At 43.6% G+C, this 26,818-nt stretch overlaps 1 protein-coding gene across 1 annotated transcript; it reads left to right on the top strand.

Moving 5' to 3' along the window:
- The first annotated feature begins 1,457 nt into the window (after positions 1 to 1,457).
- FBXO7 (F-box protein 7) lies at positions 1,458 to 22,858 on the top strand. The gene is given in 10 exon segments (XM_021687611.2): positions 1,458 to 1,694; positions 5,082 to 5,376; positions 9,769 to 9,996; positions 11,560 to 11,701; positions 13,784 to 13,867; positions 17,141 to 17,236; positions 18,984 to 19,160; positions 21,150 to 21,187; positions 22,164 to 22,268; positions 22,270 to 22,858. Coding segments are annotated over 10 exon segments (1,572 nt in total). The 5' UTR covers positions 1,458 to 1,572; the 3' UTR covers positions 22,555 to 22,858.
- The last annotated feature ends 3,960 nt before the right edge of the window (positions 22,859 to 26,818 follow it).

Genomic DNA, 26,818 nt, shown 5'->3' with positions numbered 1-26,818 from the left:
AGGGCACGTATTGCATGGAGCATTGGATGTTATATGCAAACAATGAATCATGGAACACTACGTCAAAAACTAATGATGTACTGTATGGTGACTAACATAACATGATAAAAAAAATTAAAAAAAAAAAAAGAATCCTACTGGCACAACCACCCTTCTCTGTGTACCCCAGTCCCCAGAATTGTTATTATCTCTGTCATAAACAAAAAACTCATTACACTCTACTACAAGAGTTGATTCAGTCAACTGTGAATTCAATCTTTGAGTCCCCAGCACCTGGAATAATACCTAGCACAAAGTAGGTGTTCAATACATGTTTATTTAACCAATGAAGATCAGGATGTGGACAAGTACTGCCACCTACTGGGAGAAACTTCATTCAACTCTTTCATAATGATTTGGACAATGGCTATCATACAAGGGTGAAATTTGACGATTCCCTCTCTCATCTAAGTTATCATCATCATCTTCATCGTAATCATCGTCAGACTCTCTATAGTAGCCGGCCTTCCAGGTGGCTCCCAATGATCCCTATTGGTATTCATGCCTTTGGGTTGATCCTCCCACACTGAAGGGTTGTCTAGAATGACAGAAGTGATGGTATGTGACTTCTGAGGCTTGATCACAAAAGACACTGTGGCTTCTGCTTTGGTCTCTTTGGGAGCACGTGTTATGAGAGAAGTCAGATGCTAAGTCATGGGCACACTCAATTGGCCCCATAGAGAGGTCCTTGCCCTGAAAAACAGGCCTCCCGCCAACAGTCATGTGAGTGAGCTCTCCAGCAAGCAGGTTCTCCAGCCTGAGTCAAGCCTTCAGAAAACTGCAGCCTTGGCTCATGAGAGACCAAGACAGAACCACCCAGAGACGCCAGGCCCAAATTCTTGACATACAGAACCTGTGGGACAACTAACGTTCGTTGTTTTAAGCCGTTAAACTTTGGGGTGATTGCTATGTAACAGACTACTACTATACTCTCCGACATAGATCAGGGACTACAAGCTGTTTCATATTTTGCTGTAACAGGAGGAAACTAGCAGAGCCTGGGCTCAACCTAAGGCTTCTCAGAGCAGATGCCTGCGGCTGGAGCGGAGCGCCGCGGAGGAAATGAGTTAAGAACCAGACACGCCTGGGGCTTGCGGAGTGGCAAGTCACATATTCTGCAGCCTCTCTCTCGGCGTTAACGTTCTCTAAGCACGCCTGGAAGGAGTCGGCACAGCCCCGGCCGCAGACAAGCCGCCACCGCCGACAGAGCCGCGCCCCCCCGCCCCCCGCGGCAGTCTCAACACCTGCGCACTGAGCGCCTCTCACTCCCAGGCGGCGCCGTTGCGCGCCGAGCCATCGATCACAAGACGCCGAGCGGCCTGGCTGGGCAGCCGTCCGCCCAAGGGGTGGGCTCTAGGGGGCGCCCTCAAGAGAGGGGCGGGGCGCTCATGTTCCAGAGACCCGCCGGCAGGGGCCGCGGCGGGTCCTTCTCTCCGCTAGTCTTCCGGTAGTCGCCGCTCCGGGCCCGCCGCCGCGCCGTCGTCACCGTTGCCGCCTCCGGGTCCGGGCCCCTGGGGCCCTCCCGCCGCCACCATGAAGCTGCGGGTCCGGCTACAGAAGCGGACCTGGCCGCTGGAGATGCCAGACGCGGAGCCGACGCTGGGCCAGCTACGCGCGCACCTGAGCCAGGCCTTGCTGCCCACTTGGGGCTTCAGGTAGGCGGCTGCGGCGGGGGCGCGCCGCGGGCCCGGGAGCAGTGCGGGGGAGCGCGCGCCCGCCCCGGGCGGTCACGTGAGGCCGGGCGGTAGCGGGGCGTCGTGGGTCGGGCGTCCCAGGGACTGTGACGCGCGCAGACCGGGCGCGGCGCGGACGCTGGGGCTGCAGCTCGCCGGCTCGCGACTCGCAGAGGACATGGCCTGGCGTCCCGGGGGCTCCCTTCCTTTGCAGGGTGAGCCGTCGCTTCCGTTTCCGCAGCAGAGGAAACCAGGGACAGGCCGGGGCGTAGGGGTTCGGCTGGGGGTAGACCTTTCCAGGCTCTGTGGGATTTAAGTTCTCCATCTCCACCATCTCCAGCTGTCGCAGTATTCCATGGAAAAAGGAAAGTTCTAGAACTAGAAGTTAGAAACCGGCCCTCCATCCGAGGCCACCTGTGAGCGGGCCGCGTTGAGTCTGCGCGTGCTCGGCCCGCGGGGAGCACTTTGACTTACCCGCCGCAGAGTATTACACGCTCGGGGGTGTCGGCGTGGTTCAGATCCTTCAATTTCCCTGGGCGAGCTGTTGCTGTTTTGCTAAAACTAGGATAAACGTTGGCCGTGGGATGACTCTGGAGAGCTTGCAGTTTGGGGGCAGTGACGTTGAGAAATAACGGACCAGATTCCGCTATTAATTTATGGGGCTGCAAATGAGACTGCTTTGTTTCCACAGAGAGTATTTTCTGGGGACAATAATCTGGGGGTAGAGGGACAGAGATAAGGGTGGGCCTCTTCACGTACTGAACTAGCGAGTTTGGAATCTGAGTGTGCTAAGGAAAAAAAAAGGTCGCTGGAGCTTTTTAGGTGAATTCGTCAAAAGAAAACCTTTCTGTTAATTAAATGGACCGTTTTTATGAGACTTTTATATACCTTGACTTTATTTTTAGGGAATAGAGTAAAATGAGGCCGTATTATGAACTCACCTTTCATTTTTCAGGTTAAGGCACTATATTAAAAGTAAGCCTGTTTTTCTCCAAATTAAAAATGGGGTATTGACGTAACTGTTAAACGTTGTATTAAGTGACATGCTTGTTGTTATCTCTTGGGGTTAAACCTAAGCGTTTTGTATGCTGATGCCATTACCCCACCAGAATTCTTCAAAAGTAACTTTTTTAAAAAAAGATTTTTTCATATATATGTATATGTATTTTATTAATATTATATTTTAAATTAGGGGCAGTCTTGAAAGGACTTTATCCAAGAGGCCAAGTTAGTTTCCCCTTTGGGTTTGTTTTTGAGGCTGGTTAACTGGAAGGAATGTAAGCTTCAGCTTCTGAAAGTAAATTCATTCTTCTGAAAGTATCTTCACTTTATAAACATGGGCAGTTTAAAATGACCATAGGACATTATTATTTTTAAAGTGTCTTCACTGAGAAGTGCATCTGGGTTTGAAAGTATTTTTAAAAGGCCTGGTGTTTCTAGGATGGCATTTTCTGATGAATTAAAAAAACTTTTTTTCAGTTTCAGAAAACCAGTTTTTAACCCCTCTGCTGAAAAGCTCTATGTTACTTTAGAAATAGCTCTTCCGTTTTTCTAAATGGGGAGGGAAGGCCAACATTTTTATTAATCATGTAATTCTTTAGCTTTTCTACAGGTAGATGTTTGACTATTTTGTTAGATACTGTTAAAAAAACCAAACCTTTTGCTGTGACGGATGGTCCATAAACACATAGTACATTTGAGGTGTTTCTCTCTTTTTCTGTTGGGATGGTGTTTTTGGGGGGCATCTGGCAGATTTTCAACGTTTATCAGAGGGTTTGAAAACAGAAGCATAGCTATTGATTTTCTAATAAGCAAAACTTCAGTAATTTCTCTACAAGAGACACTGTAATTGGTAAGAAAAAGCGTTTTTACATGTGAAAGAAAACATTATTTTGAGCACTTTTGAAAATGCAGCATTGCAAGAATATTGTTTATTCATGATTTTCAAAGGACTTCATCCTTGGTTGACCTCTCAAAAAGTTAATGAAGTCAGCATTGCTGAGTCTAAATGCCTTAGAAAAGGTTGTGCAATGGTTTGTTAATTACTCTTCACCACTATGTGATGGTTATTCTCTCAAATCAGAGAGCCTGTGATATGGAAGGGAGAGTTCGTTGCTTCAGGCTAATTTGAGCTCTTAACTTGTTTAGCAGTGGGTTTTTGGATTTGTGCTGTTTTCATTATAAAAGACATCGCACATCATCAGTAAGAAAGGTGACCTTGTATTTAACAGTGGGAGGGATGAATTTATACTGATCCTCTACATACTCATCTTATTGTGATTGTGAATATTTACCTAGGACATGGATCTAGTGTTTTGGAACAGACATAAGCTGACTGTTATGTAAACAATGACTAGGGAGCCCTGATTTCACTTTCATCTCCCATCTTCCCAACTAATGTTTGTTGGTTGCATTTATCCCACAAATACTTTTATTTGACAAGTGCTGGAGATATAGTTTTGAACTAGACAGACAAGATACCCGACCTTATGAAACTTAAATTGTAGTGGTGGGGTGGAGAAGAGATGATAAATATGGAATTTTCAAATAGTGATGTTATAATAAAATAAAACATGAGAATGGAATAGAGTGATGGAGGCCAGGCAGAAGGCATCCTGGAAGAGGTGGCATTTGAATTGAGACCGGAATGGTGAGAGTGAGCCCTCTGAAGATCAGGAAGAGCGAATGCAGAGGCCCAGAGGCTGCTGTGAGGTTGATCTGTTTTGAGGAAGGGATAGAAAGTTTACATTGATAGAAAACAGTGAGTGAGGGGATGGGGTAGATGAGGTAGGACAAATGGGTAAGGGTCAAATGGTGGGCGTTGGAGGCCATGTTAAAGATTCTGTTCTGAGTTCAAATAGAAGCCATTGGAGGATTTTCAGCAGAGGAATGATGTGACATAGTTTGTATTTTAAAAAGACTGTATTTCATTGAATCTTAAGTTGCTGTCAATCTTAAGATGCACGTTTTATGTAACACTAAAGTTGCTGGCAATTAAGCTGTGATGTGTCATCAATTTTAAGAAGCATCCCTGTTTCAAAGATACCAGAATTACAAAAGATGTGAAGTGTGTACCTTAGAATTGGTGAGAACATGGGTTAATGATAGAGAATTACTGTATCCTGCGTCCCAGGATAGAATTGTAGCCATTAGAAGTCTATAACCAAGGCATTCGGTGATAAGAACAAGTAATTTTGATAGTTTTTGCAAAACTTTGGCTTCCTTTTTATTTTTGTTTTGTTTTCATTACTTAATTCTTCCAGGCTGACACCATGTACCTTATATATATGTTCTAAGTGTGTTATTGAGGGAAATGGTGGCGGGTAATGGTAGGTAGCTCTTACTGTCCTTATCCATCTTTCTTGGCAGTTCTGATACCCGGTTTGCAATCACATTGAACAACAAGGATGCCCTCACTGGAGATGAAGAGACCTTGGCTTCATATGGGATTGTTTCTGGGGACTTGATATGTTTGATTCTTGAAGATGCCATTCCAGCACCTAACTTACCTTCATCCACAGATTCAGAGCATTCCTCACTCCAGAATAATGACCAACCCTCTTTGGCCGCCAGCTCCAATCAGTCCAGCATACAGGATGAACAGCCCAGTGCTTCATTCCAAGGACAGGCAGCCCAAACTGATGACTGCAGTGATGACAATATGGTAGGTGTTAATATCAAGATGAGAAATGGGGTAGTTGATAAAGCATACTGAACACCTCAGTTGAATTCTCTATCAGTCAGCATAATTATTACTAGTAGATTGCAGATTATATTCTTGTTGAAATTTTTAAACTGCTAAATGCCTGGACCAGTACTTGACTGGCATTCTGAAGAACCCAGTTTTTACGTATTTATTTTGTTTAGACATTCACTCCTTCAGACAAATTGTCCCTTGGCTGCTCCTGTTGCCTCTAAGCTCGTGATTGCCAGCTTAGCTTCTCTGGTCTGCTTCTCTCATTAAGGCTATACAGAGTCCAGTTATTTCCAAATTATTTGCAGGACATTTATACCTGGATTTTAAGCGTTGCTTTCTCATGTTCTGTGCCGACATAAATTTGGAAATACGAACTAATGTTCTCCTCTTCCCAAGCCAGCCAGCTGCCCTTTCTGTTGGTGGCACCACTGTTTTACTGAGTTTAAAACCCTGGAATGATTTTTGACTCCTTATATCCAACCCCTTAACAAGGCGTGTGAGTTCTTCCTTTCTGTTCCGGGCTTCCAATATCTGTCCTTCCGTCTACTTTCTGGGTTCATCATTTCCTATACGTTTTCGATTATGTTGTTCCATTTAGTAACTTTGTGTCACTGATATACCTGTGCTTATAATTTTTGAGCTGAAAAAGACCAGCTATCTCTAGTTTAACCCTGTCATGTTACAGAGGAGGAAAATGTTGTCTCTCTTCCTGTACTTAGTTTTTAAAGCTTTTCAGGGCTACTTTCTTTTCTTCCCTCCAGTAGACTCTCATCTCCAGTCAGACCAGATTCCATATCATTTTCCCTGTACCAGCCGGCACATTCACACGTTCTCATGTGCACGCGCACACACAGCCCACCTACTGCTTCATGCCTTCGCACTTGCTGTTCCCCCAGCCTGGAATGCACCACCTTTCCTGCCTCTCCTGTCTCTGCCTGTCTTCCAAGGCCCTGCCAGCCACAGCCCAATGATTGTCTTTAATTTCTTAGTATCGATTATCTGTATTGCCTTGTAAACACCTCATTATTTATTACCCTTTTGATTTCTTGTATGGCACAAGTGATCACATATATTACTTAATTTTTTAATATTAATGTATATGCCGTTGTGTTCATTGTTTTTTGTGTTTATACATATCATTTCAGCTTAGCTTTTTTTTCAGGGCTTAAACATTTGTGAGTGTAAGTATGCATTGTGCCTGTCATGACATCAAGTATAGACAGGTACTAAGAAATGCTTTTTAAAAGATCGGTAAAGTATGAAAATCACCTTTGTCGAGTTTTGTTTTGTTTTGTTTTGTTTTTGGAGAGTGCACTCAAGCAGGGGGATGGGAGGAGGGGCAGAGGGAGAGAGAGAGAGAGAGAGAGAATCTCAAGCAGGCTCCACACCTAGTGTGGAGGCCGACTCGGGGCTTGATCTCACGACCCTGAGATCACAACCTGAGCTGAAATCAAGAGTCGGATGCTTAACCAACTCAGGCGCCCCAGAGATTTTTAATAATAGTATCCAAAGAGATTAAGCAATTTAAAAAAGGCTTTGTAAAGGTCAAAGTATTTTTATGATTTTTTTAAGAAATTATTATGTATCTCTGTGTTTTTGTTTCATGAAAGTAATCTAGCGAGTAAGAAATAGAATATTTAGCCACATATTTAAATTATATTTCTGAATCTTCTTTGCTGATAGACTCATTCAGAGATTCTGGTAGAAGGGGCCAATCCTTTTACTTCTATATATTTGTAAAAATGCCCAGTAAGAACTTTCCATAGTATATGTGACCGTTACTTTACTAGTTTCCTTGTGGAAAATTTTGACAAATTAATTTTGCTTCAAATTAGTCATTTCAGTTCTAAAAGCATGTTGTTTTGTATTCTAAGACTTGTATAGGGTGACTGTAAAATCTTAGTGTGGAAGGTGAGCTTGAAATCTCTTAAGTATGCTGTAAGTGCTTGAAGCAGTATGATCTGCTAAATAAATGTAGAATGAAGTCTTAGGGAAAATAGCTGGGTAAAACTGGAAACAACAGGAAAATTTCACTCTTGTAATTAAGTGTAAATTAATTTTCTTATTTCATATATTTGGGAATTCTCCTAGTACCTGTTGAGTCTTTGATGGAAAATGGGGATAACCTGGTACAGACCCTAATGTTAGCTCTAAACTGAATTTTAATTACTTGTTCCTATCATTTGTAAATGACGTGACAAATGATCTGTTTAGAGAGGTGGTGCTGAACATTTTTTTTCCCATTTCACATGCATGGAGGACATGATAAATATTCATATCATATCAGAATGGCTCAGAATGTCAGTGGTTCTTATGGAGTGGGAGTAAGGTTTGATAAGCTCACCAGGGGATTCTGATAACTTCCATGACATTATCAGTTTAGGGTAGCTCTTTTTTAATATTTTTTCCACATGTATTGTCTCCCACGCAACTGTCAGTAAGTAGTAAATAGCCAAAAGTTAGGTAGAGTAGATAAATAAGAAGCAAAGAGCTTACATACTTCATAATTTAGGTGTTAATATGTTTTTTTTTTTTTAAAGATTTTATTTATTTATTTGAGAGAGAGAAAGAGAGAGCATGAGAGTGGGGAGGGTCAGAGGGCGAAGCAGGCTCCCCACTGAGCAGGGAGCCCGATGTAGGACTCGATCCCGGGACTCCAGGATCATGACCTGAGCCGAAGGCAGTCGCTTAACCAACTGAGCCACCCAGGCGCCCCATAGCTGTTATATGGTTTTAACAGGTAGTTTTGTTTGTTCAGAAATATGATGGAGAGTGCGAATTGTCATTGGCCTCTAAGTTTTAACAAATGAATTTGGATCTTTTCCATAAGCCAATAAGGGCTAGGTCCTCAGGGATTTTGGAAGAACAGCCTCTTGCTCCCTTATATATTTTCCACCCTTTCATTCGTCCTACATAATTTTTAATTTCCTCTGTCCCTTCTTTAATGGAAATATGAACTTAAAGAGAAGAACCATGTGTTTTGCATCAAGAGTTGAACACGTACGTCAGAAACAAACCTGAGCAAAATTAGTATAGGTAACATAGTCTTACTGAAGCAGTGTATTGTGTCTGAAAGCCTGAACTGCGAGTCTGGAGATGTTGGTTCATTTCAGGTTTTTGTTAGCTGGTAACCTTGATTATGTTATTTAATCTGAGTCACAATTAAAACATGTATAAAAAGGCAACATCATCTGACTTGCCTGTTTTATAGAATTCTTGTATGGTGCAAATGAGAAGACACTGAAAACAAAACCATTAGGAAATTGTAAGATACCATCCTTAACATTGGTTCAGCAGGCATTTGTTGAGCACCTACTATGTGCCAGGTCCTGTACCGGGATTACAAAAGTAGGTGACGTGGAGTCTGTTCCTTTCTAAGGTTGCGGTCCTGGTAGGATGTAGATGTGTAATCAGGAAAGTGCAATGCAGTGTGATAAAGTGCAGTAGTCAAGGCCTCTGCAAGGCAGGGTGATAGTCTGAGCTGCCTCTTCGGCAGAGGTGGGGAGTGCTGGCATGGGGAGAAAGGGCCTGGCAGGAAGTGGGCTTGACAGAGTCAGGAAACCGATGAAGTGATACAGGGCTTGTATGCTAAGGAGGTTTAGCAGTTTGGACTTCATTTTCTAGGCCTGCGTTTCTCAGCATGTTGTCTATGAAACACTGCTTTTCTGAGACCGTAAGTAGGTGTTACGCGGGGATGCTGAGCATTGATGAAGGAGGGTGGTGTTTCTTGGCTAAATGTTATGCACACATTATTATTATTGAAATTTCAGAGCTCTGGTATGCCTCAGTGTATTGTGTGAATATGGAGGGTGGGGTTCAGTGGCTAGAGCATGTAGTAGCATTTTCCAAACTTCATTGATTGTAGAACTCTTTTTTTCCGAGGACGTCTAGGGTTGCAGTCCAAGGCACAATTTAGGGAAGTGCTGCTATCTGCGTTGGGGAAATACTGGGAAGTTTTAAGCTGGGACATAGGACATAGTTGGATTCTTAATTGTCAAAACCTCTGGCAGCAGTAAGTGAAATGTCTTAGAAGACAAAGTGGAGTCAGGGATACCTGGGGAGGCTATTACTGGAGGCCAGGAGGTAAATGAGTCTGAAGTACCATTGGGGAGCAGTAGGGGCAGATTTTGGGCATATTTAGGAGGTAGATTCCGTGGAACTTGCAAGACAGATCACATGGAAGGTGGAGTTTAGGATGGTGGAGGGAGAAGGCTAGGTTGACGTCCAGGTTTTTGGCATACTGGACAAACTAATAATGTGCTTTGGCTTTGAGCACTAATCGGAGTTCAAAGGGTACAAAGTAAACTATAAAAATAAAAGTCTATTTAATGAATTCATGGTTTTTGTTATCTTTTTCAGTCGGGGCCTAGTCAGACTTTGGAAGCTGGCTCAGCTCAAGATGTTGTGGATATGGAAGAGGGCACAGGTGTCTTTCCCTCAGAACCGATGCTCTGCAGTGAGGCGGTGGAAGGGCAGGTGCCACATTCATTAGAGATCCTGTATCAGTCAGCGGACTGTTCTAATGCCAATGACGCCTTGATAGTATCGGTGCATCTTCTCATGTTGGAGTCAGGTTACATACCTCAGGTAAGACTATAAGCAGAAATCAAACATCTTGTTAGGGTTTCAGTTTCCCGTTGGGAACGGCATATTGATAAACATCACTAGGATATTGTGGTTTTCTAGATTTCTGTATTAAAGACAAAAGATTATGTATGATAATATGTAGTAAACTGTGGTCAAGAGTGTGGGATGGGCATGTCTAGATGGATAGTTTACTGGATTTTTATGGTAATGGCTTTGAATTGCCAGTAATCTAATAAGGTTCAGTTAGGAAGAGGGACATTGTTCCCTTCACTCATTCATTCATTCTCCATTTGGTAAGTATTTACCAGTGACAGGTGCAGTGCTTCGTCCCTGCTCTTGGGTTGCTTATAGTCCAGGAGTGGGGGAGGGAGACAGTCTACAGTCCGTCATACTGTATTGGTGAAATTCTAGGAGCGATGCCTATGTATATGGGATGCCAGAGAGCCATGGAGGAGAACAGAGTTTCTCAAACCTTGGTGTGCCTAAGAGTACCTGGGGATCTTACTAATGCAGGTTCTGATTTATTTATTTCATTTATTTTTAAAGATTTTATTTATTTATTTGAGAGAGACAGTGTGAGCGGAGAGAGGGAGAAGCAGACTCCCCGCTGAGCAGGGAGCCTGACGGGGGGCTCAATCCCAGGACCCTGGAATCATGACCCGAGCTGAATGCAGACGCTTAACTGACTGAGCCACCCAGGCGCCCCTGCAGATTCTGATTTAATAAGTCTAGGGTGAAGCCTGAGACTGCATGCTCCCACACCGTAGACATGCTACTGGTCTCTGGGCCATGTTATGAGTAACAGAGATGTGGAGCAGTTCAGTGACCATTGTACACCTGCAGCATGCCATGCCCTGAGCCAGAAATTAGGATATAAAGATACTGGGATAAGTCCTTGTCCCCAAGGTGTCCGTAAGTTGGGGAGAGAAACAAATAAAAAGAAAATTATGATGTATTATAACATAATAGAAGTGTGTAACAATGTAAGTATGAACAGAATGTTAGGGGATAAAAGAGAATGACAAACAAGATTTTTTTTTTTTTGAAGATTTTATTTATTTGACAGAGAGAGAACAAGCAGAGGGAGAGAGAGGGAGAAGCAGGCTCCCTGCTGAGCAAGGAGTCCGATGTGGGACTCGATCCCAGGGCCCTGGGATCATGACCTGGGCCGAAGGCAGCCGCTTAACCGACTGAGCCACCCAGGCGTCCCCAAACGAGATTTTTTTTTAAAAGGCCTCACAAGCAAAATGATAATTGAGCTATGGGTCTTGAATAATGATATGGCTTTGCTGGACAGAGTAAGTGAGTCTTTGAAGAGAGAATCAATCCCTGTCTCAGATATTATTATATCTACTTGAACAAACATTTTGATGGAAGATAATATATTGTAACATTTTTCTGTCAAAATTTTATTAATGACGATAGTAATGATTTGACAAATTTTATTAAGGGGTCCGTATGGAATGCTTATTTCCAGACAAGTTAGGGGCCTCTTGGGTTTTTAGTCTTTTTGAGAGTAATGCTTTTCCTCACTATTTGTTTCTCTTTGATTTCCTTCCCCAGGGGACGGAGGCGAAAGCTCTGTCCATGCCCGAGCACTGGAAGTCAGGCAGTGTGTATAAGCTGCAGTACACGCACCCTCTCTGCGAGGGTGGCTCTGCTGTTCTCACCTGTGTGCCTTTGGGAACCCTGGTTGTCATAAACGGTAATTGGATGGCGCAGTCACGGTTGTCAGTTTACCAGAGCTGACCTGTGCCTCCCCAGATGTCGTCTAGCTGCTTTGGTGATTGGCTCTCATGATCTAGTTGAGTCTTTCCCAGCTCTGCTTAGTCCCTAGGCCGCTGATCACAGGAGTCGGAAAGGTTATAGACGATGTGGGTTGATGTTCCGGCGGCAGGCTTCTTTAGGCAGCGGTACCCTTCAGCTGTCTTCACCTGGTGATGTTTTTGCTCCAGGGGGTGTTGCGATCATCGGAGTGAGATGATCTATTACATATGAGCTGTTTGTGCTGCAGATGACTTTATGTTTATTTTTTTGACCAAAGTCTGGAACTGAGCGATGGTAAGAGGTGAGATTGAGCGGGGGTCGTCGTCTCTGAACGGTAATGCACGGACACACGCCTGAGCACTGCCTTCGTGTGTGTGTGTGCGCGTGTTTGCGCCCGCAGGAAAGTCACTTCGAATAGTTGCTTTGTCTACTTCTCTTTCATATTGGCAATTTCACAAGGATGGCAGTCCGTTTCATTTTTAGTTCAGATGTCACCCAGAAGTCCATATGTCTACCAGTGGTCTCCAGAATAGTCCCATAATCACACCTTCTAGAGAGCCAGTGGAGTGACTAGAATCTTTTTCTGCTCTGTTTTGATTTTTGAGGTTTCTCCCTTTAGATAAGATAGTATGATGAGATTGGAATGACTGCGTTTTTGATTTTTCAGGACAGCTTGCCTTTTGTGTAGCGAAGGCAGTTGCTTCAATACGCCTTAGCCCCGAGCTCTCAGCAGCTACTGGTTCTGCTGAGGTGGAAGAGGAGGCTTAGTAGACCCCGAATTGCCACTTAAACCTGGAGCAGTACCATGTTCGTCTGTTGCATTTATCAAGGTCCCTTGTAAAATTTTGTTTGAAAATGTTTGTTCTGCAAAAATCTATTTTGAAAACCACCGTCCTACCCTGTCTTGATCTTTGAAATGAAAGCTAGTTCTAGGTCCCCTGTGATGTGATTTCTGCTACTTCCCTTTAATCACTAGATTCTTTGAAATATTCAAGTCTCAAATTTCAACAGCTTTAACGGCTTTGGTGGTATTCCACGTTTGTCAGGATGCGGCTGTCCGATGCAGAAGGACTAGCTCTGTCTTCTCAGTGAGCACGTGAGACTTCCAGCTGGGCGTTCTTACACATGGCAGGGGCGGCCGTTTCTGCCCCTCCCGGTCGCTCTGCTCCATCACATCCTAACTCGTGAGGCTGAAGCTACCCAGTGGTGACTGAGGTGGTCATTTTTGCCTCCGTTTCTTACAAAAGCACTTTGACAACATGTATAATAGCCTCTATTCACTGGTTTCAGGATACATAGCATAAAGAGAATGGCTGCTAGGTCTCTTGATGGTTTCTTTGTTTCTGTTATCTTGTTCTTTTTTTTTTTCTTTTTACTGTTCTCGGCACATCGGCTCCTCACAGACTTGCATGGCAGCCAGCCATTCCAGGCTTGATTCTTTGAAAAGGAGCAGTGTGTCCTTAAGTCTTTCCTTCACCCAGGACCTCCTGCTCTGTGCACATATGCATAAGCACAGCACGGGCTCTTTCATGGAATGAGATGAAGTGCGCCTTTGTATATATTATTAAAATTGAACCCTCTGGTGATGTCAAGGATAGTGGTCCTTTGGGCTAGAAAGAGATGATGTTGTGAAAACTAGCAGGATTCTTTTAATGAACAAGGGAAGACTCCTTGCCAAGGGTTAAATAAAAAAAAATAAATGGAGTTTTTAGGGACCTTGTTAGAAATAATGATTTTATTATGTTTAACTATCTCCTGTTAACCTTGTTGCATATCTTTCAATTACTAATAAGCTGCTGTTGGTAATACCTAGTGGATTTTATATAAAGGTGCATCCTTTAGTTTTTAAAGGTGTTGTAGAGTGATTTTATTTGATGTGGTGGCAGGTTTACACTTCGCTACGAGGGAAGGAAATAAGCGTCCTTTGTATGTTGGGGCAGGGAAATGCACGCCCATGCTAAAACATGAAGGCCATTGGTGAACTGACAAGAGTTATTTGTCTTCTTTTGCTTATTTACAGCTACACTAAAGATCAACAGTGAGCTCAGAAGTGTGAAAAGATTGCAGCTGCTGCCAGGATCATTTATTTGCAAAGCAGAACCAGGTAAGAAAAGCATGATTGAACTTTGGGGATGAAGCTTTGAGAGGTTCACTTTAGAAAGCCTGAAAGGTAATGTCTGAGAGACTGAAAATTTCTGAATGAGATTAAAACAAATTTAAGATATGTTGCAGAGTATCTTTTTCTTTCCTGCTTTTCTTAGGTTCTTGCAGTGCTGGATGATATGTGTACTGCCATTATGGAATGACACTAGTATGTAGTTCATCCCATGCTATACCGATGCTTCCTAATTTCTGAATTAATCTTTGGATTTTTCCAGCATCGTATTGAACCAGTATGGAGAGGGTCTGTGTTTTGTGGAAACCATACAGTGCGCCTTCATTATTGAAGATTATTGGAGGAAAAACTACTCAGAATTGTTAGCTTCAACTGACATAGATTTGGTGGCCGTTTGATCAGATTGGAACTTTATCAGAAGTTTGCATTCTAGGCATGGTTTTGCTTGTGTTCTATAAGATTATTAGTAGATGCAGAGACAGATTTTCTTTTTTATTTTTTTCAATTAAATCCAGAGTATGAGAAGCAGGTAGGCAGTTGAAGGAGAGGAGATGGGTGGAGCAGGGACTCGCATCTTGAAGTGCTGGTTTTGTGCTGGACCTGCACCTTGACAGACGCTATTCCATTTCGCCCTCCTAGTAAACTCGGGAGGGTTTTACAGTCCAGCTATGGCATGGCCTGCTGCCGTGGGGCGGTGGCATTGACAGCAGTGTCTTGGAGGGAAGGCTGCCTAGATCTAGGTCTTTGCTTTGAAGGCCTAGAGACTTATTCTTGTTGGTTCCTTGGAGACATCAGGCCCTGCGGTCCATGAACTTCCACAGACCAAAACTGATGGGAAAAGGGGACGTCCGGATATGTATTTATAATGGTCTCTGAACATTTATCGTCACCCTAGACCAGTGTTTTCTCAGCCCTCTTTGCATTATCAATCCCCTGAGGAGCCTTTGTAGAAAATTCACCCCCTACCCATTCTCTTCCATGAAATTTTAATACCGTAGATATAGTGTATTTTCATTTGTGTATTGTGGCTCTTTGGAGGGTCACAAACCAATGGTCTAGCTAGGGTTTTTTAATTTGCCCTCTGAGAACCAGTTTTTGTCCCATTGTGGGTGACACTGCCCCTGCTGAGGGTGCACAAACTAGACTGATAAATCTGTAAAGATGGTCTTACCATTGGGACCGGAAAAACTTGAAATTCCTTGGCCACAACACTTTAGTTCTGTCGACACTAGGGAGGACCTGCTATGGGGAGTAGAAATACTCTACACTCCACAGTAGTAGAGGTTATTATGCCCATTTTACAGATTAGGAGACAGGTCTAGAGAAGGTTAAAAATTACTTCAAGGTCACAGAGCTAATAAATGGTGGAATTCAGGATTGGAATATATTTGACTCCTAAGCCTGTTTTGTTTTTTTTATTAAAGATTTTATTTATTTATTTGAGAGAGTGAGAGAGAGAGAAAGCACAAGAAAGGGGAGAGTCAGAGGGACAAGCAAGACTCCCTGCTGAGCAGGGAGCCCGATTCAGGGCTCGATCCCAGGACTCTGGGATCGTGCCCTGAGCTGACGGCAGACGCTTAACCGATTAAGCCACCCAGGCGTCCTTCCTAAGCCTTTTTTTTTTTAAAGACAACTTTTATAGGAATGTAGCTCAGATTCATACTCCTTATCTGGTTTCTGTTAAATAAAGAGAAAGGAAGTGAAAGGGGAGGAAGAAAATTAATATCACAGTAAGTTTATGGACTATATTAAGTATTTTTAATATAGTACTTTTATGTTGGGCAGGGTTATATAACGCTGCTCATTTGACAAGTCATTTTAATTACTTTTTGCTGTGGCTTATAGTAGATTACCTAATATATACTTACTGATAAGTTCCTGATTACTTCTATCATAGATAATTGCAGGAAAAAGCTTGTTTAAAGTCAGTTTTCACACTTGAAAAAAGGCCGTAAACCAAATTGATTTTTTAAATATCTTGATATTTGATTTCAAGTCAAGCTTGTAGTTCATGCAAGGAAGATATCAATCAAATTATAAAGAGTGTTTTATTTTTTTTTAATTTTTTTTTATATGTCAGTCAACTGTGACTTTTTTTTTTTTAAAGATTTTATTTATTTATTTGAGAGAGAATGAGATAGAGCATGAGAGGGGGGAGAGGCAGAGGGAGAAGCAGACTCCCCGCTGAGCAGGGAGCCCGATGCGGGACTCGATCCAGGGACTTCAGGATCATGACCTGAGCCGAAGGCAGTCGCTTAACCAACTGAGCCACCCAGGCGCCCAAGAGTGTTTTATTTTTTATAGATAGTGAAGTACCTAGTTACAGAATGGGGAGGGAGCACGCATAAACTGATGATCTGGAATACACCTGGCACTGTGTGTGGAGGTTTACGTTTTAACCACTCTTTGGTGCACTGGTAGTATCTCCTTTAAATAGGTGAGCAAACAGGCATGGATCAGATGGTTCAATGCCTGGTGGAACTACAGCAGAACCGTGGTGGGGACTTGGGTGGCATTTGGCCATGCTTCCCGTGCTGGTGAATCATCTGGGGATCTTAGGAATATGCAGGTTCCGATATGAAAATGTAGGTCTGTGGTAGGGCCCAAGATTCAGTCGTGCTAAAGTTTCCAGGTGATGGCTGTTCTTTTGATCCGGGACCCACACTTTGGAGTGGCAGCGGCTAAAATGAATGCATTGGAGCCAGACTTAGGTGTGTATCCTGCTCTGCCGCTTACCGTGAGGCCTTGGGTGGGCTTTCAGTATCTGTCCTATTTTTAAAATGGGGGTCAGAGTATTTGTCTCCTACTTTGGGAGAACTACTGATGTGAAAGAGAGCCTGAAGTTGCTGACACCTGGTCCTCACGTAACAGATACCGTTCTCCTTCTGCTGGGACCGGAAGAGCGGCCCCCCCACTAGACACTCCCAGTGCCTGGACAGTTGGGCAGGTGCTCAGGACATCATGTTGTGTGTACAATTCTGACCCCAGAATTCTTCCTACTATAATTATAGCCTGTGAGCTATATAGGTTGCCTACAGCCCTATTTGAAACTGTGAGATTTTTAGCTTTACATCTAAGATTTAGTTTTCAGAGCCACACACTATGCATTTCTTCATCTGCTAGAGACTCTGGTTCATGTCTGTCTATGTCAGAATTATTTGTGAAAATTTACCACTTTGGTTTGGCGGAAATAGAGAATACCATTTCAGGTTTTGCCACTTGATTTTGTGTTTTGATTTTTCATTAAAAAATATATTTTAGGGGAAAATGTAGCCAAGATATACAAAGATCTTCAGAAGCTCTCTCGTCTCTTCAAAGACCAGCTGGTGTATCCTCTTCTGGCTTTTACCCGACAAGGTGAGAGATGATAAATGATCACAGGTCAGATAGCTAGAAAGAAGAGTAGAAGTTTATATCCTATGCTTGTGACTCTGACATAGGACTTTTGCCTCTTTCTCCTCCTAGTGAAATTCTGGTCTTCTAAAACTAAGCTTTAATGTTAATTCCTTAACCATTATTTACTTTCTCTTTGTATTTCCTCAACATTTTGGGCATCTTTATTGTAGCCCACCTTCCACTGTATCATAATGGTTAACATGAGTTCTTTCCACCTAAGGTTTTAAATATTGTGAAATCAGGGAATAGGTCTTGTCCACTTTTGTGTTCTCATGGCCCAACGCAGGGTCTGGTCCATAATAGGCGTTCAATAAATACTAAATAATGGATAGCCTGTAAATTGGGTTTTAAGTTTTTTTTTTTTTAAACATGATTTACTGGGGTTCTATGCTGGGTATGGTGGATATACACATGCATTCTTTTTTTATGCTAACAACTTTGAAGGAAATTTTATTCTCATTTTATAGATGATGAAACTATTTTAGTGAGGTTTATAATTCATTCAGAATTCTTACATTAGCTACCTCTTACTTATGTTGTAGTAAAAAAAATACTTTAAAATCTCAGTGACTTAAAGCAAACACTTAGTCTTCTCACTCACGTACATGTTGTGTGGGGGTTAGCTGTGGCTGAAGAAGTGGTCCTTCCCCGGGACATGCTCTTGTAGCCCAGCCACGTGTTGGTTCTTCCAGCTTTTGCTCGGAAGTGATATGCCACTTCTACTCACATTTCACTGCACAAAACCAATCAAAATGGCCAAGCCTGTGGCAGTGTGGTGGGGAAGTGTAATTAGAGGCTAGAAAATGAGAATCCTAATCTACTGCAGTCCTTTAGCTGGAACATAACTTCAGAATTACACAAATAGATATGTGGCTTTTACTTCCTGTCTGTATATTGAGATATTTTAGGTCTCCAGTTGCATGGGCCAAGGCTGCTGTTACCATAGTTTTCTTCTTTAGGTGGTGGTAATGAAAGAGAAAAATGTGAATTTTAAAAGCCTTTATTGGGTTTCAGTTATCTTTGCGAGTGGAGAACAATATCACATCTATTTAAAGGGGCTAATACTAAATCATTTTCATTTGACTTTGGAAGGTGTTGTTATTCTTTTCCTTTCTTGGCGTGCTTCTGAAATTTATCTACTTCCCTTTTTTCTAGCCTGCTAGACTGCGAATAATAGTACTTGCTAACACTTGAATGTTTGTTCTAAGCACTCTGTATGTATTCACACATTTAATTCTCAACTCAGGGAGGTAGGCAGTACTATTCACCCATCTTACAGATAAGGAAGTTGAATTATAGTTTAAGTAACTTGTCCAAAGGTACACAGCTAATAAGTGGGAGTGTTGGGAGCTAGTTATAAAAGCCAACAAATCATCCGTTTTCTGTAGTTCAGTAGAGAGGTTTTTGTTGCATTGAGTATTGCTTGAAACAAGGGAGACCATGGGCTAACATTTAGAAGTTGTCAGAGTTACTCATTTGGCCTGTATTAAAAAGTATTTGTCTTTCCACTAAAACAGAGGGAATAAGGGACTTAGTAGTAGCCATCTGGTCAACCTGGGGTTAAAAGTTTGTTGTAGGTGTCACATACTTGGGTAGTGGAGACTACCCTCTAATTTGTCACTTAGGAACAAGTTGATAACTTTGTTAAATATGTGGGGAAAGCTAGATGTTCTTTACTCAGTGACACCTGTTCTTCTTTTCTTTACAGCACTGAACCTGCCAGATGTATTTGGGTTGGTAGTCCTTCCGTTGGAGCTGAAGCTGCGGATCTTCCGACTTTTGGATGTTCGTTCAGTTCTTTCTTTGTCTGCAGTTTGTCGTGACCTCCTTATCGCTTCAAATGACCAGCTGCTGTGGAGGTGTTTGTATCTGCGGGATTTTCGAGGTGATTGTTGTGATGCCATGTTAATCTCTTTCTTACCGAGGTCTTAATTATTTAGCTTGCCAAAAGTTTTTAGTTGTAGGCTGTTTTTTTGGTTTTTTTTTTTTTTTTTTTTTTTTAAGAGTTGCAAATAATCATAACCTGTAGCCTTGCTGGAAGGAGATTCTAAGCCTTGTCTACTTTTGCCTATATCCTGAAAACTCTGCCCAGTCTTTTTTTGTGTTCTTCATAACACAAGTAGCCCAGTAGACGAAGTAGAATATTTCAAGATAGAAAAATTTCAGGTTTATTCTTTCTTTTGAGACCATCCTCTGAATGACTTAGCAGTCTGGTGCATTTCATGTATACAACCTGGGGCACGTTGCTGGGGAAGCTTTATTTCCATACAGTCTCATTTATGGTGACCTGGTGATGATTGTAGCAGTGATGACAGTGGATCTCGGGGGCTGAGGAGACGTTACCCCAAATGTAAAAGCCCTTTGGTGAATCAAGATTTCCAGATACAAGTCCAGAAGCCTGATGGTGGAATTTCTTTTACGCATGTCAGTGTTTTTTTTAAACTGGTTTGACCCTGAGGTGGGTCATGAAATCAATGTAATGGGTCGTTAAAAAAAAAACCATATGCATTTTATAAAATAGTTGTAAATTTCTATTTCAGTATGTGTATATGTAGGTATATACTGGTTTACAATGTAAAAAATATTTGTGGTTCATGAACCCTCAAGAAAGAGTGGGGGTGCCTGGGTGGCTCAGTTGGTTAAGCGACTGCCTTCGGCTCAGGTCATGATCCTGGAGTCCTGGGATTGAGTCCCGCATCGGGCTACCTGCTCATCAGGGCATCTGCTTCTCCCTCTCCCGCTCCCCCCTCTTGTGCTCTCTCTCTCTCTCAAATAAATAAATAAATAAATAAATCTTAGGGAAAAAAAAAAGAGTGAATGATGGTGCTATGTATAACATACCCTCTTGGGAACTGTAAAAATCTAGCAGGTAGATCCCCTTCCTTCTTTTTCATACTGAGAATATTATGTAGAGTCGTTTGGATTGATAAACTTTTTTTTTTTCCTCTTTAAAACCTCAGAATGTAAGAAGTGAATGACCTGGTTTTTCCTTGTCCTCCTCCTTGATTCCTAAGGTCCTTGTTCTACATTATTTATGCCCCTGAATCCAGAGTTCAAAATGTCATTTTGTTCCAGGAGGCAGCAAGTATCCTCTCAAATTAAAAAAAAAAATTAGAGAAGACAAAATGACCGAAGTATATAGAAGAACCAGCTGAAAAACAGGCTGTGCTAAAAATAGGCAAAAAAGCCCTTTTACGTACATATTCAAATTGAGATACAAAATGCAGTCGTCTCTATCTCATTTCCAGACTGTGGGCCACAAGCTTATCTGTAAGCTGGGGGTTCAGATTTTATAATGAATTTCCCTATGGGCATAATGTTATGGGACTGGAGTTTTATAAAATCTTCCTTCCGTGCCCATGTAATAGCTTCCCAAGAAGACATCTCTTTTATCTGAACTCTTCATTAGACTTAAAGTTGAAGGGGTCCCTCTTTCCTCATTTCACATATGTCAAGTAAATAAGTATATTAAAAAATACTTAAGTCGTCACGGTCATACTTCTACGAGTTGGGAGAAAATAACCCAGATATGGAAGAAAACCTGAAGTCAGCTTTGCCTCCAGTAACGATGGGCTGCAATGCGCACCCAGAGATTGTCACCCAGTCAGTGTCGCAGAGACTCTGGTTCGAAGTAGCGGCCGTACCCAGATGAGACCAGGGGAGGAGGCGCAGTGAGGGACAGCTGGGGCAGGGAGAGCGAGAGAGGTTTGAGTCAGGTGCAAGGTACAGGTCCTCTGGTGTGTGGTTAACAAATGATTCGTGTTCCTTTTTGTGCTTCATGTGTAAGCTTCAGTTTCCTTAGGACAAAAGCAAAAGTGCTCTTTAATGCTGGATGCATGAAGCATTTTAAATCCTTATTTTTTTTTTTTTGTAGATGGTGCTGTTAGAGCTCGAGACACAGATTGGAAAGAAGTAGGTATTGATATCGAGGCTGATGTTAATATAACACAGAAATAATCAGTTAGTATGTTAAAGGCATATTATCACTTTTGTTATGTAATGAAATCTGTTTTTATCAAATTTATTGCTAATTTTAAGTAAATGAAAGTGTTTTTAACTTTTATCTTAGACTCAGTCCTCATTTTCTTAATTACATAGGAAAAGAGATATTACCGCAGTGATTGTTTTTTGCCTTTACTTAATATAAAACATTCTCTTTTCCTCTGTTGCAAAAAAATTTAAGTTTCTGTGGAGTAGTCCAGCTCTTAGGCTCGTTAGACTCATATGTTATGAAAAGAATAACTGTTGTTTGACACGCAGATGCTTACCGTACAAGACATTGACAGGACTGAGAGAAAGGTGGGCGGGGGGGGGGGGCGGCCACTAGAGAAGAGTCCTCAGCTGGGTCCTCCGCTCACAGCACTGCTCTTTAGGAAGATGTGGCAGCCTCTGAAATTGGCATCTCCTTCTTGTTGTGGTTTAAGTGGAGTCCATTAGGAACATGATTTAGGTGAAAAAGTAGATTTAAATGCTGTCCCTCCTCCCCCCCCCAGACCTTAACTTTATATTTTGTGGCATGATATTCTCAACAGATATTTAAATTTTCCACTTTCAAGAAAAGCTGACCTAAAATTGCGTATTAGTTCGAGAGCTCTAGACTGCAGTCTTGGAAGTGCATGTCACTCAGCTGTCCTTCCTTGGGCCTGAGTGCTTCTCCAGGGCGGCACAGTTGCTCGGTGGTTAGAGTACATGTGTGTTCGGCCTTGTCTTCACAGCTGCTGACTTGTTCGTGCACATGGAAACTGGGGACAGTTCTCTGTGTGCACTGGTTCCTGTGTCTGCTCCAGAGTGTGGGAAAAGGAAAGTGTAGAGAGAGTAGTGGAGGCAAATTGGAACTTCAGGGAAACATCCAGATCACTTACCATATCTCGTTCTTGTGTTTCTACAGCTGTACAGGAAGAGGTACAAACAAAGAAAAGAAGCTCAGAGAGGGCGCCATGTGCTGTTCCCGCCATCGCCGCCCCACCCCCCCCCCATTCGGCCCCGGCCCCTGGCACCCCAGGCCTTTTCCTCCCAGCTCTCTCCTTCCTCCAGGAATTATTGGTGGAGAATATGATCAAAGATTAACACTTCCCTTTGTTGGGGACCCCATCAATTCACTCATCCCTGGGCCTGGGGAGACACCAGGCCAGTTCCCTCCACTCAGACCACGTTTTGATCCAATTGGCCCGCTTCCGGGACCTGACCCCACCTTGCCAGGGCGAGGTGGCCCAAGTGACAGATTTCCCCTACGGCCCAGCAGGGGTTGGCCAACTGACGGCCGGCTACCGTTCATGTGATTGGTTTGTAATCTCACTTCTGGAGCTTGTTTGGTTTTTCTTTTTTAAAACCACAGCTGTCATCTTGTCGGGGTGCTGATCTCTAGTGTTTTCTGATTGTGATGGTGAGGAATGCACTCACACTGGCCTTTCAGTAAATCTACTCAAAGCTCCAGGGGCGCTAGGGCCCAGAGGGTCCTGTACGACTGGCTTGGCCTGGGACATAGTTGGCTCTTGACCTCCCCGCTCTGAGTTCCCCTCTTGAGTGAAGGTTGTTCACTGATAAATGTTCTGCATCAGATTAAAAAAAATTAAGTATAAATCATATGGCAGTCTTAATTTTTATTACAGAAAGATAGAGAATGAATAGAACAGCTTCACAACATTACTTGGAGGTTTCAGAATAATCAGAGAACCTATTCAGTGTCATCAGATTGTTGCGGGGGATTTTGTAAAAATTATTTTTTAGTGGCACCCTTTCTTCAAACAAAATCGTTTGCAGAAGCCTGACTTATAACATGAATAAAAGCCAAGCTAGTTCGGTTGAACTAGACTTAGGGTGGGTGCTTTGGACACCCACCTGCGCAGTCCATCTCCTCTCCCTGCAGCTCGTTCTCAGGTTCTCTGGTGAAACTTCTGGGCTCTGCAGCAGTTCTTGACAACCGTTGGGTTACAGGGAGTCTTGTTTCTGGCTTCTTCTGGAGTGCAGTTATGATTTTTTTTCTTGTGTTTGGAACACTTGGTGCCTAATTTGTAATCTAAGTAGATGACATCTTTTAACATCAATTTTTACTGCTTTTAAGTGCTGGTCAAGTACTTGTTTTCAAAGATAGTCTCTTATTATTTGAAGAGCATTTTGCTTTTAAGATTTAAAATACACAGAATTCAGGATTTATTTGTCTTACAAGAGAAAGGCCAAACACAACTGTCTTATCATACAACTATAGAAACATGCTATAGTGACAAATGAAAATCTGAATCACAACACAGGAATAAAACACTCTTAGTATATGCAGACAATATTTAGGAATATTGCCAATGTCTTCCTGCTTTTTTTAAACAGTCTGTTTTGCATATAAGGAAATGGCTTGGAATGTTCTATGCTGCAAGAATATTTTGAGTCCTACGTAAATGTGAAAATATTTTTTTTGCTACACGTATAGTCTTTATTTCCATCACAGTGAAGAAAATTCAGTCAATAATAGGATTTTCTAGAGGCCATGCCACCCCTAGTAGCTCAATGTATATGGGCAAAGGATTGGGGCCTTGACATTTCTTTCTGTGGTATTTTGGGATATCTGAGCTATAGAACAGCTTTTTAAAAAATGTGTCCACTAGATGCAGTGTGGCTTTAGTTGGGTCTGGGCTGAAGAATTACCTGAAGCTTTGGTGGGTCCAAGTACACCCTTCTCTCTACACCTCTCTGTGGCTGGCTGTGGTGTGAGGCTGTGTGTGTGTGTGTTTGTGGTGTGTGTGTTGTGTGTACCACACCTCTCTGTGGCTGGCTGTGGTGTCAGGCTGCAGTGTGTGTGTGTGTCTGGAGGACATCGTGATGACCAGAAGCACCAAGTACTATAAAACAATGAGTTTGCAAAACGCGGTCATTTTTGAAGGGTCCTCGAGCGGCCCGCGGAGGGTGCTGGTGTCCCAGGGATGCAGGGGCTCCTCTCCCTCCGACACCCCATCAGACTTCCCGGCCAGTGTGACAGATCTCTTAGTTGAGGATGTTGGCGGTGTGCCATACGCCTAAATTTGTCCTCGAACAGTGGTTTATTCTAAATTCTTAAACCAGCCTCAAAGCTTTTCCTCTTGAATGGCTAAATTTATAGTTGGAAGCTTGTAAAATCCTACATTCTTTTCATTCAGCCGAAACCACGGAGCCCTACGTATTGCTGGTAGGTCATGAGAGTGAGATGATGGTTTGGCGGCGGCGCACACACTGTGTGACTTTGTGACATCACTTTGCTCATATTGGGACAGAGGCGAGATGGTAGCGTGACCGGAAGCGTTTTGGTAACACTTCAGTTCTTCAGTGGCTTGGAGCCTTCACGACTTTCTGTGGCCCCGTATTTTGCCCTACTGTTAATTTTACTAACAGGAGCTCACGCTTTCTCTCCCCCTTCTCTCTCTTTTTAAAATGAGTTTTATTTTACTTTTTTTAAGATTTTATTTATCCATTTGAGAGAGACAGAGACCGAGACAGAGCACAAGCAGGTGGAGGGGCAGAGGGAGAGGGAGAAGCAGGCTCCCCGCTGAGCAGGGAGCCCGATGCGGGACTCGATCCCAGGACCCTGGGATCATGACCTGAGCCGAAGACAGACACTTCACCGACTGAGGCACCCAGGAACCCCCCCACCCCACTCCTCCTCTTTATAAATGGAGGATATGGTTTGGCATGGCTGGACATCAAATCATGGGAGGTACCCTTTTCTTCTGATGGGAGGTTTTGTGATTCCCTCTGTAAAAATGGTTGAATTTTGACCTCTCACTCTTGCTTGGCGCTCCAATTCTGAGATCGCTGCTTAGCCTCAGATCTCAGTAATTCTTACTCTGACGGAGCCGGACTCTCCTCCCTTTGCTCCCTATGCTCGGGGCTGGCGCCAAGACTTGCCTTTCTCCTTCCCTGGGCGGTGGCTGCCAGGTGCTAATTTGCTTCTGCCCTAGACTCAAAGGAAGACCACAGATAGCAGATACTGACACTATCAGAGTTTGCAAATGGGAATCACAAGTGGGGGGACCAATCGGAACACAAACGATGGAAGGCAAAGGGGCATTTAAAGGATTCACACATACGCATTGTAGAAGGAACGTTTTGTTTTTGATTGGTTTTCCCTTAAAGGAATGACTCCCCGGTTTCAGAAATCACGTCCTGGCCATTCCCCTCTTCCTCTGGCTGGTCAAGAGAGCTCTGAACCCAGCATCTAAGAGTCCCGGTCTCATCTATTTTGGCTGCGTATTTTGCCTGCGGAAACAGAGGGAGCCTCTGTGCCCTTTCTGTGTTTGGTTAATGCACCGATCTGACTTGCTTGTTGCCCAAACTTCCAATTCGTCTCCAACCAAACCCCAAATGCTGCTTTCCCTTAGAGTCCAAATACTAGACCGAACCTCTGAATTTTACCAGTGACTGCGTGGGAGTCGGGGACAGCTTTTGACACTTGTCAGCACAGTTAGTAATCAGCCGGCATGCTCTCCAGGATAAAGAAAAATGCGCTATAAAAGTGCACTTGGGCCCTGAACTAGTCCCCTATCTGATTCAGTCACTGCCTGCATCCGCCCACCTGACTTAACCGGCTTCAGTTCGGACTCCGACCTGTGTGCTTTCACCGGTGCCAAACACATGAAGCAGAACGAGCCACGGACCTGTTCCGCGAAGCCGAATAAAGCACGAGCTGTCTGCTCCCTGGGGCGGGGAGGGGCAGGTTCCAAAGGGACACGGAGCACCTGCGGGACATCTTCAGCTGGGGCCCAGCCGTCTGCGGGGCTCTGCGGGGCTCTGGTGTGCGGCACGTGGTCCTGCTCTCTGCGCGCCACAGCCTCTGCTGCCTGGTCCTGACGCTGGCACCTCGTCCCCCTGGCTCCCGGCCCTGGTGGCCCTGTGGCCACCTGTCCCCCCTGGCCCCGTGTCCCACGGGGGATGCCTCCTGGCCCCCTGAATCTGCTCCCATTCCCTTTCAGACTCCGATTCTGTTCCTGGGCAAGTGACTTCCTTGCATTGAGACTCTTTTAAAGACAGGCTTTTCCTCCAGTCTTCACACTTTGTGTACATTTTCCTAGTTTCCTAAAACGTCCTGAACACCTGCTCCCTCCATCAGACTGCCTTGACTCACGTAGCTCATCCACGAGCGACCTGCACCAGCTTGCTTTCCCCGCGAGCTCCTTGCCCGGCAGACTCCAAAGGGGAACGTCAGGAGGCCGCTCCAGGGATTCGCTCCGGTATTTGTTGCCATGTGAGTGAAGGCCCGTCCTCCCTGCCTCCTCAGCGGGCATGAACGTTCGGAGGGAGTGCGGTAATGATGAAGAGAACACAGGGGTAATGGAAGAGAAGGATATGTATATTCAGTGTCCCTGGAAAGCTGACTTTACACCTAGCTCAGCTACGGTACCAGCTTACCATGGTGACAGGAGGAAGACCGGGGTGGCAGTGTCCCCCGAGGCGACATCCTTCAATCCCCATTCACTGTGCCCCACCTTAGCACAAACCAAATGGCTCTTCACCGTGTTTCAGCCTCACCCAGTCAGCCTGGAAGGAAAATGCTAGCCTTTCTTTGGGTCGAAGTTGTGTTGA

Source organism: Neomonachus schauinslandi, chromosome 5 (genome assembly GCF_002201575.2).
Source record: "Neomonachus schauinslandi chromosome 5, ASM220157v2, whole genome shotgun sequence".
Lineage (NCBI taxonomy): Eukaryota > Metazoa > Chordata > Mammalia > Carnivora > Phocidae > Neomonachus > Neomonachus schauinslandi.
This window is presented reverse-complemented; position numbering and strand designations above follow the sequence as displayed.